The sequence below is a fragment of the Amblyomma americanum genome, chromosome 11 (genome assembly GCF_052857255.1).
Source record: "Amblyomma americanum isolate KBUSLIRL-KWMA chromosome 11, ASM5285725v1, whole genome shotgun sequence".
Classification (NCBI taxonomy): domain Eukaryota; kingdom Metazoa; phylum Arthropoda; class Arachnida; order Ixodida; family Ixodidae; genus Amblyomma; species Amblyomma americanum.
Genome location: NC_135507.1, coordinates 21686016 through 21703174, shown reverse-complemented (window position 1 = coordinate 21703174; position 17159 = coordinate 21686016). Strand labels below are relative to the sequence as shown.

The 17159-nt window shown below is 51.3% G+C and overlaps 2 protein-coding genes across 5 annotated transcripts in view; one reads left to right on the top strand and one right to left on the bottom strand.

The window, feature by feature from the left end:
- Positions 1-49: 49 nt before the first annotated feature.
- LOC144111269 (uncharacterized) overlaps positions 50-17159 on the bottom strand; it is a 129205-nt gene continuing 112095 nt past the window's right edge. Inside the window, exons 3-7 of one of the 4 annotated variants that reach the window (XM_077644498.1) lie at positions 7729-8049; positions 6504-6684; positions 2704-5684; positions 1225-1291; positions 50-422 (exon numbers count right to left, since the gene is read on the bottom strand). In XM_077644498.1, coding sequence (XP_077500624.1) covers positions 2710-5684; positions 6504-6684; positions 7729-8010 — 3438 coding nt within the window. In that variant the 5' untranslated portion in view covers positions 8011-8049 and the 3' untranslated portion in view covers positions 50-422; positions 1225-1291; positions 2704-2709. The remainder of the gene's footprint in view (positions 423-1224; positions 1292-2703; positions 5685-6503; positions 6685-7728; positions 8050-17159) is intronic. The other 3 variants (XM_077644502.1, XM_077644499.1, XM_077644501.1) reach the window with 3 other exon arrangements.
- Positions 11198-17159, top strand: part of LOC144111279 (THAP domain-containing protein 11-like) — a 230762-nt gene continuing 224800 nt past the window's right edge. Inside the window, exon 1 of the transcript XR_013310017.1 lies at positions 11198-11282. The gene's annotated coding sequence lies outside the window, so the exon portion shown is untranslated. The remainder of the gene's footprint in view (positions 11283-17159) is intronic.

Genomic DNA, 17159 nt, shown 5'->3' with positions numbered 1-17159 from the left:
GCAGCAACACTCCAGCATGTTTTCATATGGACGTAGTAACACACACCACTACGACCGGAACAGATTTATTAACAAAGTGTACAAAGAAATACCGTCTCTGAGTATGTTTGTGTAAAGTATTTTCTCATTTTGTTTTTCTCGCGCTAACTCTGAACTCCCCCCTCGTAAGGCACTTGTGTCATTTTCATAATTGCACCCTGAGATGCGTCGAGGTTGTGGGAAATATGTACATGCAATTCGAAAAAGTTACAGCACCATTAGGGAGGTTAGTGCACGGCAGTCCCATTTGGTCCACACAGTCCGTAACAAACAGCAATGGGATGTCGCTTAAGGTCTTGTCGTTTTTTAGTGATTAGAGGGCCTTCGTTTGTTGGCTCTTAAAACAGATGCGCAGGTTCAGGTGTCAGTGTTATAGGTTCTATCTGCAAAGGGGAAAAAAACAAACAAAGCTTAGTTAACATAGATACACTTGCCATCAAAGCTGGTACAGTGCAACAGAAAGACGGTGGACAAATGACATGCACTGTTCTATTTATGCCTGAGAGCCTAGCATGCGTTACTGCTACCAACTAGCTCAACATCTAGTTGCAGTTACTACTAAAAGCCCTTTGCAGGTACTACTAAAAGGGCCACATTACACATCCTTGTCTGTTTAGCAATGTAAATTTGCTTTGAGCACTGCTCGTGACACACAATGCCTCTATCGGCGTACAGCACTGTTCAGGATTTTTGAGGATGTTCTTGGATGTCAACTACCTCAGGAGTGCTCTGGCAAGTGATTCAAGTGCTGTGGCATAGGGGGCAAGGTTTGCTGCAAAGCACCCATCAAGAAGCAAACATATCAAAACACCGTAACTCTCTTCAGGGGAGATTTATATAGCTAGGGTAGCAGTGCTTGATCAATGCCTGAGATGACTGAGCAATAATTTTCTTGTAGGGTTGCACGTAGGTAAGAGCAGATTTCGAAGCAGGGTTTCGTGCTAGATTTGAATTAATAGAGTGCTGTCATGCTGCTGGCTTACTTCAGCTGCTACAGCAAAACAATGTGCTAGTGGAAGAAATTCTGTATGTTTGTTAGCCCCTTTAGAGCTGTGAAGGCTGATCTTGTGCAGAGCCCACATGCTGTCATCCTCCTACATGCAAGATGCATTAGGCAGAGGTAAAAACGCTTTATTGTGCATTGCTGGTAGTGTGGGATAATGGCGGAAAGTGATGGATACTTACTGTAGACAAAAATTGGCGTCGCTCAAGCACCACTTTAACATTTACACGCTACGACAGCTGGCATCTGCTGCAAAAGAAGTGATAGGAAAAATTTAATCAGCATTATTGGTTATCAGTGCTAATCAACATTCTTAACAATTCTTACTAACAGCCAGGACTTCAGCCTACATTTTATGGCTTCCAATATTTTTATTACACAAGATGCATTTGTGGAGAAAAAAAAGCTATTTAGTAATTGGAACACTGTTAGCACCTAGACATCTACTAGTCAGGTGCTCAAAGTAAGGTTTCTTTATGCAGTGGTCAATACTGTCAGCTTTGTACAAACTGCATACCAAAGAAGTTCATTTGCACAGGCTGCTTTAGGTTATTTTTGAGATATTTATTGATATGGATGATGGTAAAAATGTTCATATAGATTCTTATTTAAATCAAGGTGTGCCGATTGCGAACTCCTACATTGCAGGGAAGTCTGCTATTCAAAATGCTCTCTGTAGGCTCCATATGCTGTAGGCATTTTACACGAATGCCTAAAAATTGTAGGTATCACTGCATAAAAGTTTTTGCTTGCATATGTTGTTGGCGCATGCGCTTTGTAGGTCTGCGCTGCAATAGCCCACTACAGTCAAACTTCTCTCAAAGGTGTGATATGGATTTCGCTGTGTTGTACTCTGGTGCTCAAGAAGACAAACTAAGATGATGTGTTGAAGGTGTGAAAGTGAAAAACATTGCCAAACTAGTGTAGATCAAAGTTTCAATATGTAGTGGAATGGTTGATTAAAACACACTCAGCTGAACTGCAGTAACAAGCCAGCCAAGTTCTCAACAGAAGTTTGCACACATCTCGTTGATAAAGGTAATCTATGGCTGTCACGCCGTAATTGCAGTTTCAAAGTAGTGGAGATTAGTGCAGAGTAAAAGGATAAAATGTTATCGCACCAACGGATGGAGGCAAACATCTAGAGGCCCGTGTACAGTGCGATGTCAGTGCACATTGAAGAACCCCAGGTGGTCGAAATTTCTGGAGCCCTTCACTACAGCGTCCCGCATAACCTGAGCCGCTTTGGGACATTAAACCCCCATAAAACCGAACAAAAATATCTTGCTGCAAGTGTCGCACACGCTTGCAATTCTGAGAAGGCAGAGATTAGTGGCCAGTTTGAAAAGGTTAGCATGGAGCTTTTATTTTAAAGATTCACTGTTGCAAAAACATGCACAAAGATCCCGTCTTTTGCCACTTTGAAGCAATTGGCTCCAGCTATGTCCTTATTCTTTTGTGCAGGATCCACAACAGCCAGTAAGAAGTGCACAAAATTATTGGCTTGCAGTGTCATGAATATCACTTGAGTGCAGCAGACAGTGCCTGAACACAGCTACTCTTGTCACTCCACTGCGCACGGATGCCACGACTTGAAACACAACTGCCAAATAGCCTGAATGCACAACCACATCGTATGCAGCTTATTTATGCATGCTCACCTACATTTATCTGTTAGGTCGTGCTTCATGCTGCTGCCTTAGTCCAAAGGGCACAGGACGATACCCCTTGCTGGCACCAAAAGGCTGAACAGTCAACAGCGGCTTTGAACCACCACGTTTCGACACTTCACTGGAAGGCAGCCTCTGCCTCGCATCGGCACGAGACCGCTGCAACTCGTCGCTCATGCTGTCCGAGTCTTCGAGGGATCTGTACCGCCCTTCTTTTGGCACATCCGCCTTCTTCTGAGGCACGCTGTATATGTAGTTGCAGTGGGACTCGTAGGTCCTGCCACTGTTGGTCCTCTGCAGGGCCTCTTTCTTGAACACGCTCATGGCGTGCTCTACCTTGCGGTCGTCGTATGAAGAGCTCCTTCGTCTCGTCGGGCTGGAACTACGGTTCCTCGCTGGCCGGCTTCCGACCTGCGAAGCCGGCGACAGGGATCTCCTGTCATCCCCCGAATGACCGTTGCACTTGTCGCCATTATCGATGCCGCCACGCATGACGCGCGATATCTGGTCGTAGATTCGCTTTTTCGCCGGCGCCGACTTTCGCTCCGGTTCGGCTGTCACTACGGTCGGGTTGTAGTTCTCCAGCGAATTTCGGCACTCGTCTCCCGACGACCGGCCGCCTTCGGGCTCGGGTCGCGGTGGGCTGAAGTTCCGGGAGTCCGCACCGTTCATCTGGTGGTCAGAGTCTCGGCGCCGCAGCCATTTGGGCGCGCCGTTGCTCGAGGCGCCTTTGTGATCGGGGCTGCTGTTGCCGTTCCAGGTCGCTTCGTCCCCGTTGAACAAGTCGCCGTTTTCTTGGCCATCGGACTTTTTCCCTTCGAGGTTGAGGATGCGCAGTTGATGCCGTATGTCCAGCTTCTCTTTGTCCCGTTGCTTCCGGAACTCCTCTTCCACGCGGTTCATCCAGCGGATCTCCTTCTCGCGGAGTCGCTCCTTCTCTGCTACTTCCTGCGCGAGCCGCTCTTCCAGCCTCTTCCGTTCTTCCTTCCTCACGGTGCTCATGTAGGAGAACTTCTTGGCCTTCTTGTTCTCGAAACGGGACGGACGGCTGCTGCTGGGAGGCTTGCAGGTCGAACCAGTGCGCACCTCGTATTCGGGCAGATACATGACGTGACCCTCTCTCGAGAAGCTGAACGAAGATGTTCTCCGGGCCGACTCGTTCTTCGCACTGTCGTGCCACACTGGACTCTCCTTAGGCTTCTCATCGGCTTCGGGAGTGACGGGTTCTTCCGACGACCTGCGCAGGTCGATGTCTCCCACAATGTTGAGGGAGTTTGGCGCGCTCCGACTGAGTGACCAGTTCGAGTCGATGCCCGGTTGCCTGTCGACGAAGTAGTCGCGACCGCGGAGACCCAACGCCTTTCGCAGGTTCCGCAGGCTGTTGAAGTTTTCGGTGGTCGGCGTCAGACGCGGGTTCTTTCGTAGCCGTCCCCGTGGTCTGCTGCTCTGATCAGAAGAATCCTCCGTCCTCATTGTCGCCGACGGTGTAGACCAGGGGAGGAACATGTTGGCCGGCATGGTGAACTTGGCCTGGAGGCCAAGCATACCATGCGGTTGCTTCTCCTGGAGCCCCGCTGTCGTGGGGCCCACGCTGCCAGAGTCGGAGTCGTCCATGAGGTCTTCCTTGGGGACCCAGTGGTCGTCGCGAACGCCATCCGGAGGGGACGCTCTTCCTACGCCTTCTGACCGTCTTCCGGGGCCGGGACCAAACGGAGCTCCGTCGACGACGTCGTGAATGAACAGCGGACTGCCAGCATCGGGCGAGATTCCAGAGTCACCGCAGCGATCGGCCATCACCCTTCTCGGCGCCATGACCCGGCTGACCCTCCTTATCTGGTCTTCGAGGACGTCACCGTCATCGGTGCTGGCTTCCGAACGAAGCCTATCGCTCCTTCGCGCCTGGGGACTGTCGGTGGCCCACAGCGACCTCCAAGCGTCCGTGGGCGAGAAACGTGGTATGTCCATCTGCTTCCGGGGAAGTGTCGGCCTCAGCTGGATATTGACGTTAAGGTCCTGGTCTGAGCCGCTCGACAGAGACGATTTTGATGACGTTCCCCCGCCGCTGAGGTTGTCCAGAGGCCACTGGGATTTTGGCCAAGCCGGCACAGGGCTGCGGCTATTTCGCTGTCGGTTCTCCGCCTTGCGGTTACCGTTAACATAAGGCTCCGGGTCCTGATCTACAGCAAAACAGTGGTCTTGTATCCGACTTGAATCGTTTAAGATGTACTCGATGACTTTTGATTCTCCCTGAGAATGGTCGTCGATAGCGGCTAGGGTGCGCGTAGTGAGCGCCGCGTTTTCGCGTTTCGGCGTTCCCTTTTCAGTGGCTTGCTTTACGTTTCCGTTGGGCGTGGAACCGTCCTTCAGTTTCAGGGCGTCGAAGTTTGAAAAATAATACTGTTTTTTGGGCGTCGATTTCGGGCTCTTGAGGTCGCCGTTGCAGGCCGGTGGCGTCTTCGCTCCGTGACCGTTGTCTTCGGCGACCTTGCGAGCGAAGCCGTTGGAAGCCCTCCGCTTTGCCACAGCCAAAAGTTCCTCCTTGAAGTCTTTGGCAAGTGTCGCGGGCTCTGCCTTGGCCGGACCGTCGCTCGAAGAAGTGGTCTTTTTCTGCCCCGCGGCTTCGGCCTTTGTGGGCTCCGTCTTTGAGAGCCTCCATTTATCGACGTTTCGTCGGTTCTTCTCGTAGCTGCTGCCGGGTCGGAAGACGACATTGTCGTCCGAGTTGTAATCCGGAGGTGGCGGGGGCGGTGGAGGCGTTGGCGCCGGTGACTTGCCTTCGACACGGCGGCCCTTCAATTTGGAGAAGACGGTTTTTCCGGGCTCCTCGGACGACCGACCGCTCGGAGTCTTGTCGGTGTCCTTGGGAAGAGTGTTGGACTGTGGCTGTGGTGGCTCTGGTGCCTTGGCTTTTTTCCTGGATTTGATTTTGGCCTTGCTGGGACTGATGGCGATCAGGCTGCGGCCTGTGATACCTGCAACGAGACCCCGCGTGGAAGGTAAGATTAAAAAAAAAACATAAGGACCACTAGGCGCCGTATTCTTCGTTATGCGTCAGGCAAAAAAACCGGATCCTGTCGTGCTTTTGTACATTTATATCGTGAACTTGCAAAACGAGCATTCGCGCATTAGTTCCATTAGTTCTAACGTGAAAAATCAGCTGATAAACATGCTAAACACATATAAAGTGGAATCTTTACGTCAAGCCGAATATTTTTAATGCAAATTAATCTTAAACGTCTGAAAAAAAAAACGGTAAACCAAACGCACGAGTACATGCAACGGCCGTAGAACCGACCAGCTGTGCTCGTTGTCGTACTTTATACTAAGCCCTTTGCCCTGTCATAGTCATGGCAAGTAGCGAGCTTCCCTAACGGGATTCGTCTCTCCTCCCCCTTCTTCCTCGCCTGCTCTTCTCCAGCGCACATTACACGGCGGGGTCGGAATTATTATTTTGGCTTCCGGGATGCTGGCGCGCGTCGGAGGCCACTTCAGACCCACCACAAGCCCTTAGCGGTGAGCGCCCGTGTACGTGCCACACAGGTCCAGGGTATAATGCTGTGCATCACTCATCGTTCCTATTGGGGCTCTGTTTAGTTTGTTCTGTACCGTCCGAATTTTATTTATCGGGATTCAGCTGTTTAGCCTCTTGAAGAAGCCGACAACATGTTACGAAGCGACACGCCGTCGGAAACGAAATTTCGCCGATGAGCTCATACATGTTGGCGCGGGCTTTGATGGCGACGGCAGGCCCAGCTATGAGGAGACACGCGCCTCGAGGGCGTCAGACATACCTTCGTCCTCATCGTCGTCGTCATCTTCGTCTTCGACGACGCTACGCGCAATGTCGGGGTCGCTGTGCGCCCTGCGGCCCTGCTGCAGCTGTCCCGGCGGATCAGCCTGCTGCTGGTGCGGACCGTCCAGGTCGGACATCGAGCGCCTCTGCTGCAGGATGCGCAGCAGGTCCGGATTGTCCTGCGAGTCACGGTCACCCCCCGTTTAAATGAGGGCGCTTTACAACGAGAAACCAAACAGAAAACATTTGCACCGCGCTTTGCTCACGACAAGAATAAGTATACCCGCGCTCGGCTCCCAATACAAGGGTTGTCGGTTCGAATCCCGTTGTTTTCATGTGTGATTATTGCTGTTTCCTTCGTCGTTACGATATGTGTCAAGTGCTGTTGGAAAATGTTCCGCTCTAAATTACTCTGGAAATCACTCTTCGTTTGCATTTCTTCATTATACGTCTGCTCCCGCGGACTAAGTGTTGCAATCCTCTCCAAGGGCACCAACAGAGACCCTTTGCAGTTAGTCCCGAAAAGGACGCATGCCAGTGACAGGTCAGTTAGTCCCCAAGAAGACGAACCTCTCGCTCCCTGTTAGTCCCTTTTTTTCGCAGAGTGCATCTTTCCACTTTGTCTGATGTCGACTAGTGTGGGGTTACATACCCTCGTTGCATTTATTCGACACAACCTGCTGTAACCAAGGGCACGGCCCGTGAAGAACACACGAACTAATTTGATATTTATTCGCAATTAAATACGTGTTACATGGGTAATAAACAGTGCAGAAGGAGGTCGCGAAGTTAAGACTCCTGACAAAGGGACTTCCTCACAGAACAAAAGGACGGGCGTGAAACCATAAGGACAGCTAAACCTAGTGCTTCTCCCTTGTCGGTTTCCTGCCTGGGTGTTTGTATTTTCAGTGCGCCTCACCACTTTTAAAAACTATAGGCGCAAACCATAAGGACAGCTAATCCTAGTGCTTCTCCCTTGTCAGTTTCCTACCTGGGTGTTTGCCTTGTCAGTGCGCCTCACCATTTTGAAAAACTAGGCGCAAATCATAAGGACAGCTAGTCCTAGTGCTTCTCCCTTGTCGGTTTCTAATTTGGGTGTTTGTCTTGTCAGTGCGCCTCACCAGTTTCAAAAACTAGGCCAGTCACCACCGACAACGAGGTTTTTCGTTGACATCCAACGAAAGCAGCACTGTCCGGGAGAGGGTGGGGAGGGGCATACATACCTGGACGTCCGAGTTCTGGCTGATGAGCCGGCGGCCACTGATTGTGCCCCCACTATGTAGGATGTGTCCGTTCTGCGTGGTCTTGAGTAGCCGGACGCCCTCCACCGCCGGCTGGGGCAGCACCCGGTTTCCAGGGCTGGCGAACTTGCCGGCCAGCCGCTTGTTGTTGAGGCGCAGGCCGCCGTTGCCCAGTCCGCCATTGCTACCGCCTCCGCGGGAGGACGACAGCACGGATGAGTCTCGCGGCCGCTCCTCAGCGGCCTGGGAGTGCGAGTTGCCCATGGCCTGTCCGGATGACGGCTGTCCTCAAGGCATCGGAGCCTGCAAGTAAAGAAGAAAAAGGGGCCCTGTCACTCGCAAGAAACTTGGCCGGTCTATCTCGTTGCTGAAACTACGATTGAAGACTCCTTAGGCCTAGCCCAGAGGAGACATGTGGGTTTAGCTTGGACCGCTGAATATATCTTAAACTCGTTTTGGCGCGCTTCAGCATAAACATTGACAAACCACGTTTGATTCCACGCAGTTCGTAGTTTCAATGGAAAGAAATTGGAGCAGACCCAGCGGTCTGGAACATGAACATTTTGACTTAAGTCTCTCCTGTGGGGAGTCGAAACAGAATAACACTTAAAACTCCGAGCAAACGGGTCTCATGAAGAGCAACGGGATGTTTCCAGGAGGACACTTTTTCTAGACCCACCGGAGTAAGCGAAGCAGCTCATAAGTCCTGTATCCGCTCACGCCTGGCTCCGCAGATAGCGATTGCTCCTAGGACGGCCCTTCATCTTCGAAGTCCTTCACTGACTGCTCCGCATTCGAGGACCAATGTGTTTCAGCCAACATCCTGCAGCTGGCGGCAACTGTCGCTGAGCGCGGACGAGAACTTTTTTTCAAGAATGCCAGTCAGACTCCCAAGTGTCGAGTGTGTACTCCCCAGGCGAAAATCCATTTGGTCCAATTGTATGCAGTTGGTATGTCCAATTGGTTGAACCTTGGGAACGTCCAAACTGGAGCTTTATGTTTCCAAGTACACAATTGGAACCAATAGGACACTCCAATTGGAACCAGTCCAACTGGAGCTTTCGTGGATCCAAATGCACAATTGGAACCAATAGGACATTCCAATTGGAACGTTCAATTGAAGCTATTTGGTTCGACATACACCATTGGAACCAGTTGGGCATTCCAACTGTATCCAATTGGAAACCCAAATTGGACCCAATGATTTTTTCGCCCGGGTAGTGTGACGGTGTACATCCTCCCACACAGCTGAGAGTAGCTGTGAAAAGGCCATTGCACCTTTGGTCGAAGCAGCCGTTTCTTGTTTCTGTGAGCTTTTCCTCCTCTCAATTTTCCTTGGCTATATAAGCCCGAGATGACAGCTTCCGCATGTGCTCGCTTCTCGCGTGCTCTCGAGTCAACCACACATCCGTTTCGTGACCCCGCAGTGCTTCTGCTGCGCAACCACGGAAAGCTGTCCGCGAGCATGAGAGCTGCAACACAGCGGGAACACGCCGGATCATGGCCTGGGAACCACGTCACATATAAAAACCAAGGTCGACTCCTTTGATAGCGTTAGCCTCGGAGGGCGGCTCCTCACTGCTATTTTCAACGATACGGTCCGTTGTCGTAAGCGCAGGTTTTGTCTCAGTCAGTTTTATTTTAAAATTTTAAAAAGATTTGCTTCGCTTAGATTTTTTTTTTTGTATGAAGACGTTTAATCGCACAGGTCGCTTTACGATCATGGCGATCTCTGCTCTCACCTCGATTTCACCGCCTGATACCCGGCCGCGGCTGCCAGGTTTCGGCGGAGGTGAAACGTGCGAAAATCCCTGTAGCTACATTTCACTTCAGTTTCAATGTGCAACAATATTTGTTTGCTCCAGCGGAAGCTTTGTCCTGTTGACCTTCCCATGGTCTTTGCAGACTGAACTGTCCACCTCCGAACAGCAAAAGTGCCTCACTGACACGAACCCGTCAGATGAGCGCAGCTGAATGTAACAACGACGAAGTGTTCAGATTCTTGCGGCCCTTGCAGTTTCGTGACGCTTGGGTCAGACAGATCGAAATCAAGAACGGTTCTCAAGAACCCTTCTCCGCCAGCAAGAAAAGCCTCAAGGTTTATATAGCCGCTCGTGGCGCCCTCGTGTTTCGTTACCCTTTCCACTCCTTACCACTTACTGCTTCGCATGCCTATTCTGTTTCCCTTGCCATAGAAAAGCAGGCGGCCATTTGGAAAGCAGAACCCACGTGGAAAATCTGGGGCGTCGATATATTTGTATGCCAAGATCTTTAGCCGGCTATTCGTAAGATGCACGCGGACACTTACGTAATCCGGTTCATCTGGAGAAGCGAGAAGGTGTATCTGGCCCGGTTGTCGCGGGACCAAACATTCAAAGCAAACGAAACGAGAAACACACACACACACACACAAAAACATACTTCCGTTCCTTCTTCTCATGCGTCCCTGATCCGCTCGCCCGATAAGTGACGAACTTGAAAAACGGGGCGTCGTCGAGGGAGCTTATGGGCCGCGACACGCCGCCGCGGGCCACGAGTAGAGATAGCGCAGCCGGCGCCACCTAGCGGCGCGCGAAGAAAAAACCGGTGGGAGACCGGGTCAGGCGAGTGATGCGACCACGACCGGCCACGGGACGACGCCGCAGCGGGGTCACCTTTGTGTCCCGCGCTCTTTCGCCCCGTATGTATTTGTGGTGGACGAAGGAACGGTTGATCGCACTCTTGGAGGTGAAAAAAAAAAAAAACAACTGCGCGGGCTACTTCCAATTGATCGAGACAGAAGGCAAGCGGCGCGTGTGCCGTAACGCGTTGCTACGAAAACGGTGCCGGCAGCCGCACCACGTGCTTGATAAGAGCTGCACGAGACCTGCACGCGTTTTTACCCCTCAGCATTTAAACCCACCACCCTCCGAGCCGATAAGACCGGTCTCTGCCGCCGTCGACGAAACGTGCGCGTTATTATACGGTCGGAAGGTGCGTGCGCAGAGACTGGAATTACCGCGGGCTAAAAGACAAAAAAGAAAGGGTTAGGCAACGAACACCATTACGAAGCGCGCGCCGTTCCACTGAGTCGTAAACGTCGCAAGTACGGTTTACTGCATGCCTCCGCGTCCTCCTCGAAACAAATCCCTCTTTCGCCCACGGAGCTAAAGGGCTGAATTCGCCTTGCGCGGTTTCTTTCACGGGGAAAATGATAGCTCGTGCGTGACACGTTAGCATTCGTTCATGCTGAACCGAGTTTTGAAGCGCGAAGCGACTTCCCGGGAGAGGGGAATGAATCGGCGCTCTGTACAGTTCCTGAGCGCGGCAGATAACCATGACAACGCGCGGCCATCTTGGTGCGCTCGGCCGGCAGTGTCGTGCCTCTGAATTTGACGCGCTCGGGCTGCAGCGGGTGGCCGCACTTTCTTTTTTCACACTTTCAACGGCGGCACACGTCTTGCGCGTCGAAGTTGATGCGTTGCAGTGAGGCACGACTGCCTCCGCTCCTGGGACAGCATTGCGTCAGAGTTAGTGAACTGCACGGTCAGCTGGACGTGAGTAGCTTTCTTTGTTGAAATGGTGTATTTGGCTTGAAAGTTCCCACTACTATCAGCTGGATGTATCTTGCGTCGTTGAAATGGTATATTTGACTTGAAAGTTCCCACTACTATCAGCTGGGTGTATCTTGCGTCGTTGAAATGGTATTTGACTTGAAAGTTCCCACTGCTAACGCATCTTCTTTGCTTCTTTGACTCAATTCTTTATCCCTTCCGCGCAGTTAAGCTGGCCATCGTCTCACTGCGTCTTTCTTTTCCTTATAACAGTCACTTTAAGGTCCCCGGTTCTTGATCCCTGGTTCTTAAATGACTCTGATGAAGGTTCCTGGTGCTGTGCTCAATGTACGTAACTGCGCTTTGTTCTACATCAAGATGGACCGTAATGCGATGATAATTGGAACACTGTATCCGACTGCAACCCCTCAAGGCAATATTCCATTGAGCAGCATACCGGCTGCAGTCATCTGGCATCCTCTTGAATGCATGAACCGAATGACTTTTGGTCCCCGGTGCATCAAGCAAGGAGAACATGTTAGGTTCCTGCGTCTTTGACGTCCGCTCGAGCTGTGAGTACACTAGAACGCACAGTACTGTATACCATGTGTTTCAGTGAAGGTGAATCATACATTTTAAAAATGGGCTTTTTGAGGTGTGAAGGTAGTTACTGCAGCACAGTAATACCTGTGTTGGCGAGCATCATAAAACAGGTGAATAATATTAACTAGTTAGCCACTTAACTAATTGCTGATAATTAACTTTAACTATTACAGTTAAACACCTGGCTGCAATTAGAAGTTTGTAGCCAGTCGTAAGTAATAGCCATATCAGTTAAAAATGCGATTTCCCTTGGCGCTGTGGCTCGACAAAATTTGGCTATTTCGACTAGTTACATGCTCAGGAAGGGTTGCTTTGCGTGCATGCTTTTCGAAATGCCATGTATTTTGGTACGATGTAGCCAAAATTTGTCACATAGGAAACATCTATAGGAAGGCAATAGAGTCTATAAGAAATATATCGAAAGTCTATAGACCATTTTTATAAGGGCTGCTGGCAGCCTGTTCCTCAAAGAGCGGCAGCTCCGCGGCCCAACGGTCTGCTTGCTGCCTGTCAGGGGTAGGCGCTGCTACTCTCTTCGTGTACCGGGTGAATGCGCCCGCGATGCTTTGGGCGGTTCTACGCATCCCGAGAGAAGTCGTCGACATTGCTGTTATTGCTACTCTGTCAAGGAAGAGGCCGAACGCTGCAGCCGGCGTTCGGCCATCATCACCAACGACGCGCGGTGTACTTCTAGGCGTACGTACACCGCCCTGGCGGATTTCGGCGCGCGAGCACTTAGAACGCCCTTGTCATCGTCAGCGAAGCCCTCCTACAAAAGCGCCGAGGCTTCGAGTAAGGAGGAGGAATGCCGGGCTGGCTCCCGTTTGGCCAACAAAAGACAAAACGCCCGGGGCGGGTAGTACGGCTGGTCATTACCTCGGCAAATGCGCTCGCGGCTCCTATATGTGTGTGTTCTGTCTGCTCCGTCATAACTCCGAGTCTTTTGGGTGCCCAGCTATTTTTCTTTTCTCTCTCTCTCTCTCTCTCTCTAGTTTTCCTGGCTTTTCTTGATCGGTTTCGCCTTTCTATCGCTGTTTGGTTTGGGTGTCCGTGTGTTGGAGGGAGCGATGGAGCCAGTCTTTGGCGCGGGCACTTCTAAGGCGGCTTCTGGAAGGACGCCTTCGTCCGCATTCCAGAAGCTCACCCCCGAGGCGAAGAAATAAAGAAGAGAAGACGCGTCCTGTTGCGGGATACAAAACAGAACGAGCAACGCGGCACCTCTTGCAGGCAGCAGCAGCGGCGGCTGCTTGGACCGGTTATTGTTGCCAGGCTTGTTTTTATTTCTACTTCCTCCACATCTCTCTGGAAACAGATGGCGTCCGTAACCGGAAGAGATCCTTGAGAAGCGCGCGGATTCTTTGTAGAAAAAGCGCGCGTATGTGCAGTCGCCAAGTCTGCCCTCACAAAACATCGGTGCGGGAATGCAACCAGCACGGTTTGTTGGCGTTGTCTGGACGGATCGGTTCGCATTCGAAAAGCTGCCCAACGGGACGATTGAGCCGGAGCCGCCTACAGATGTTCGAGAAATACAAAGCCTATAGTTATATATCCCGGGTTAGAAATCGACGGGGATGAGCGGGCTTCGGCGGCCGTAGTCTTCATGGCAAGACGCGCTGACTTACGGCTGACGATTCTTCATGGCTGCAGAAGCGTTGTGTAGTTACGGGTAACAAGAAATATTGAAATTCCCTCACGTTGAACTAGACGTATATTTTTACAACGCATGGTGAGAGGATTATTCTCAGAACGGCCTCCTTCTCATTCCTTCCACTTTTCTGGAATCGAAATTTATCGCAGGGGTTCAACGTCCTCTCAGAGGGACAGAAAAGAAACATTTCCGCATAAATATAAATCTAGTTATAATAATTTACTGTCTCTCAGCTGGTGCGAAATACCGCAAGAGCAAGCAGTTTAGAGTAGATAACATACAGGAAGACAGATTTGTGAAATCTGGAAAAGTAACACAGAAAGGAGAGGCGCGGCAGTGCATTTTAGCAAACGCAAGAGTTCGCGCTCTTAAGAGTGCTTTAGTTCCGAAAAGGGTACATTAAAGCGACAGCTTCTACGAACGCAAGACATGCTTGTAACTAATGTTGGCCTTCTTTTCGTATTTGTCGAACGCCGACAGCATCTGTCGTCTTCTGGTAGAAGCCTTTCGTGTATCTGCTACCGCGTGCTGGTGTTGTCCACGACCCAGAAATCCAGCAGCGGCCTCTATCGCTCAGGACTCGCATGCGAACTCTCCCTCCCCTTTTCCTTCTTTCCACCACCACTTACTTGCTCCCCGTAAACACGGACCTAAGCACGGCGTATTCAAAAAGTTCACAGGGACACCCGATTCCACTACGTTTCGGCAACGCGATAGCATTAGCAGACGTCGCTGCCTTTACCCGAAGTGGCGTCACTTCCGGTCTAACGACGTCACATCTTTTCAGCCAATGGATGGATTTTACCACCGACGACATTTTGACCCCATGGGGCTTCAAACGCTATAGTATTAATAAACTGCTCTCTCTGTTTACGCGCAGTTTGGGAAAAACGCAAGCCCGGGGGACTCGGACCTCCTCGGTACAAACAGGGGAAGGGCTCTACACGGACGTTAAGATGAGCTATCGGGCGAAACAGATCGAAGGAGTCCATCGAAGACCTCAGAGCGCAAATAATGCGGACGGTTCCGGCAGGCCATTGGAAAGCTGACCGCGAGGAATCGCAGCGCGTACGTGTGGAAGGCGTGCCTTTGAAAGGGCGCCGCCCGGAGGGGCACCAGCCATGGGGCGCGATGATGAGGTTGTTGCCTCGTCGGACGCCAATGGGCATAGGCGCGTGCGAAGCCGAGCGGACCGCTCGCTGCCCAGTATCATTATTGAGTAGCATGCGCCAAGTCCTTTTTACGGCCTTCTTTTCACAGTCGTTGCACGCAACCGCACGGCTACGCTTTGATCGCGTGGTTGTGGGTGCGGCTTCTACACGGCGCCTCTGTGGAGAGATTCGCTGCGCGAGTTGCACCTCGAGCCTCGTGAGAAGCGAGAATAGTCGTAGCGACTCGCGAGACACCCCAGTTGTTTCGAATCGATAAATATAGATTTAACTTCGGCCTGTACTGTCGCGTTGATCGTTCTCAAGAGTTTGTTTTGTTCTTAAACAAACAGTGGCTACAAGCCGCCGATGGGCTTTAATCGATGTCTTAATGCTCGACGCATGCAAGGGACGAACCCTACACAGGGAGGAATAGTGGACGGTTTCGATTAGCCTTTACCACGTGAATTGTTTATATCTTCAGCACACTGCACTAAACTCTTGATCTTTCTTCTACACCGGAACGTGGTCATCGCGACTAGGAGTCGAACGCAAGACCTTGCGACACGCACAATGCGGCTGGTATAGTAGCGGTAGGGAGAGGAGGATAGGTCTTGAGCAAATCATTACCTACGGGAATGACGCCTGAGGGAAAAGGCATGTCTTGAAATGAAGGCGACCTGGCATCACTTTTTCAGAGACAAAGTGGCTGCATCGTCACCCATGATGTGCCATCGTGGGCACAAGAGCGCCCCCCCCCCCCCCCCTCTACAAGGCACGAATCGGAACTTGGAGGGAGAGGAGGGGGGCCTCTTACTTTTGCTCTCGATAGTTCGTTCCAGCTTCCCTTTAATTATAGACAAAGCGGTGGCATTGTTGCGGTTTGAGACTTCCACTTCCATACGTGAACCTCGAAGTGGTTTTGCAGTTGTGTGACAATGTAATGCTCGGAAAGGTCGTTGTACTCTTCAAGCATATCTTAAAATATTATTTGCTTAATTACATAGCCTCGCCAAATTAACGTTACATATCTAACCTTAGTACATAGAATAAAATTAAATACACTGTACACAGTGCGGAGCCGTCGCTACGTTGTTTCTCGTATCCTATGCCGTGTACTTTCGTCTCTGAGATGTAAAAGAAAAAAAAAATGATTTAACAGATTGTTAAGGAAGACTGAGCACTCAAGCCCACACAACAGCAACAAGCAGGCGCAAAACACGAGTGTTTCTCCGACTACAAAACAGGTAGATTGTTGCGTCGGGTGCGTGCACTATGGCGACCGTCGCATTCCGCGTCGAACCACGGAGACTCGCTCGACAAGCGAGCAGCGTTCCGTCACAATCGTTACTGCGTCGCTACACGTCTCTGAACCAGGCGTCTCCTGGTGGGAGTCGCCGGGCGCGTAGTATGCACTACGGTACGATGAACTGGACTCCTCCGCGGCTCAGCTCAGCTCAGAGGAAAACAGAGAGAGAGAGGATGAAGGTATTCGGAGGAGGAAGAGAAGAAGAGAAACTGGATGCCGCACGGCTTGGAGGAGAGAAGCTGGAAGGAAAGAAGGGAGGAGGGGAACCTGTCGGAACAGCCGCACTCCGACGACCTGCACGGACTCCCCACCGCGAAGACTATGCACGTGCGAGGCGGCGGTGGTAACGGGACGTCGCGTCCAAGAAGAGAAAAAGGGATATATGCCAGCTTTCCTCGTAGTGCACCTGTGTCTCGTGCACCGGCCGCGTTTTATTATCTTTTTTCCTCCACTTCTTTCCATATTTTCTTCGTTATTTGCCTTTCTACCCCCTTCTGTCTCTCCGGAGGACTTCGCCTTGCTTCAGTGGCCTTGCGACGATCGGTCGGTCGGGTGCTGCTGTTCGGAGTAGAGGCCACAAGCACGCGCGGCCTCAACAGGGACACGACGATGAAAAGAACGACGAGAAAGAAGGGGAGCGTCGCGGTCAGGTCCACGTGGGACGGCGGCACCTTTCGGCGACGAGCTGGACGACAAAAAAAAAAATACGGTCGTAAGCTCGGCGAGCCGAGGTTTCCGCGACGACCGAAAACGAAACTGACAACGACGCCCCCCAGGAATGGTGAAACAAAACTGAACGAGCAAATGCGAAGCGGGGTGATGTTGCTGCTGCTCGACCCGTTCTAAAGAAAGGTCGAACCGTTCGTGGTGAGGTTAACGATCGATGTGAAAGTCGAAACAACGAGACGTCATTCGGTGGGAGAAGAATTGAATCAAAGCATTAAGAAAAGAGGAAGCAGCAGCACCTTATACGCTGAGACCTATATAGGAAGCGCTGCTTTGAAAATGAGGAAGCGAACGGCGGTCATCTTTTGGGCGGAAAAAGAAAGCAGTGGATGAACTTTGGTAGACACCGAAGTAGTACCGATCAACTCGGTAGGGGGCGCACGAGAGAGCACTGAGCGGCGATGTCGATGACGCTTTTTTCCTCGCGCCGTCATGATCCAGTCAGA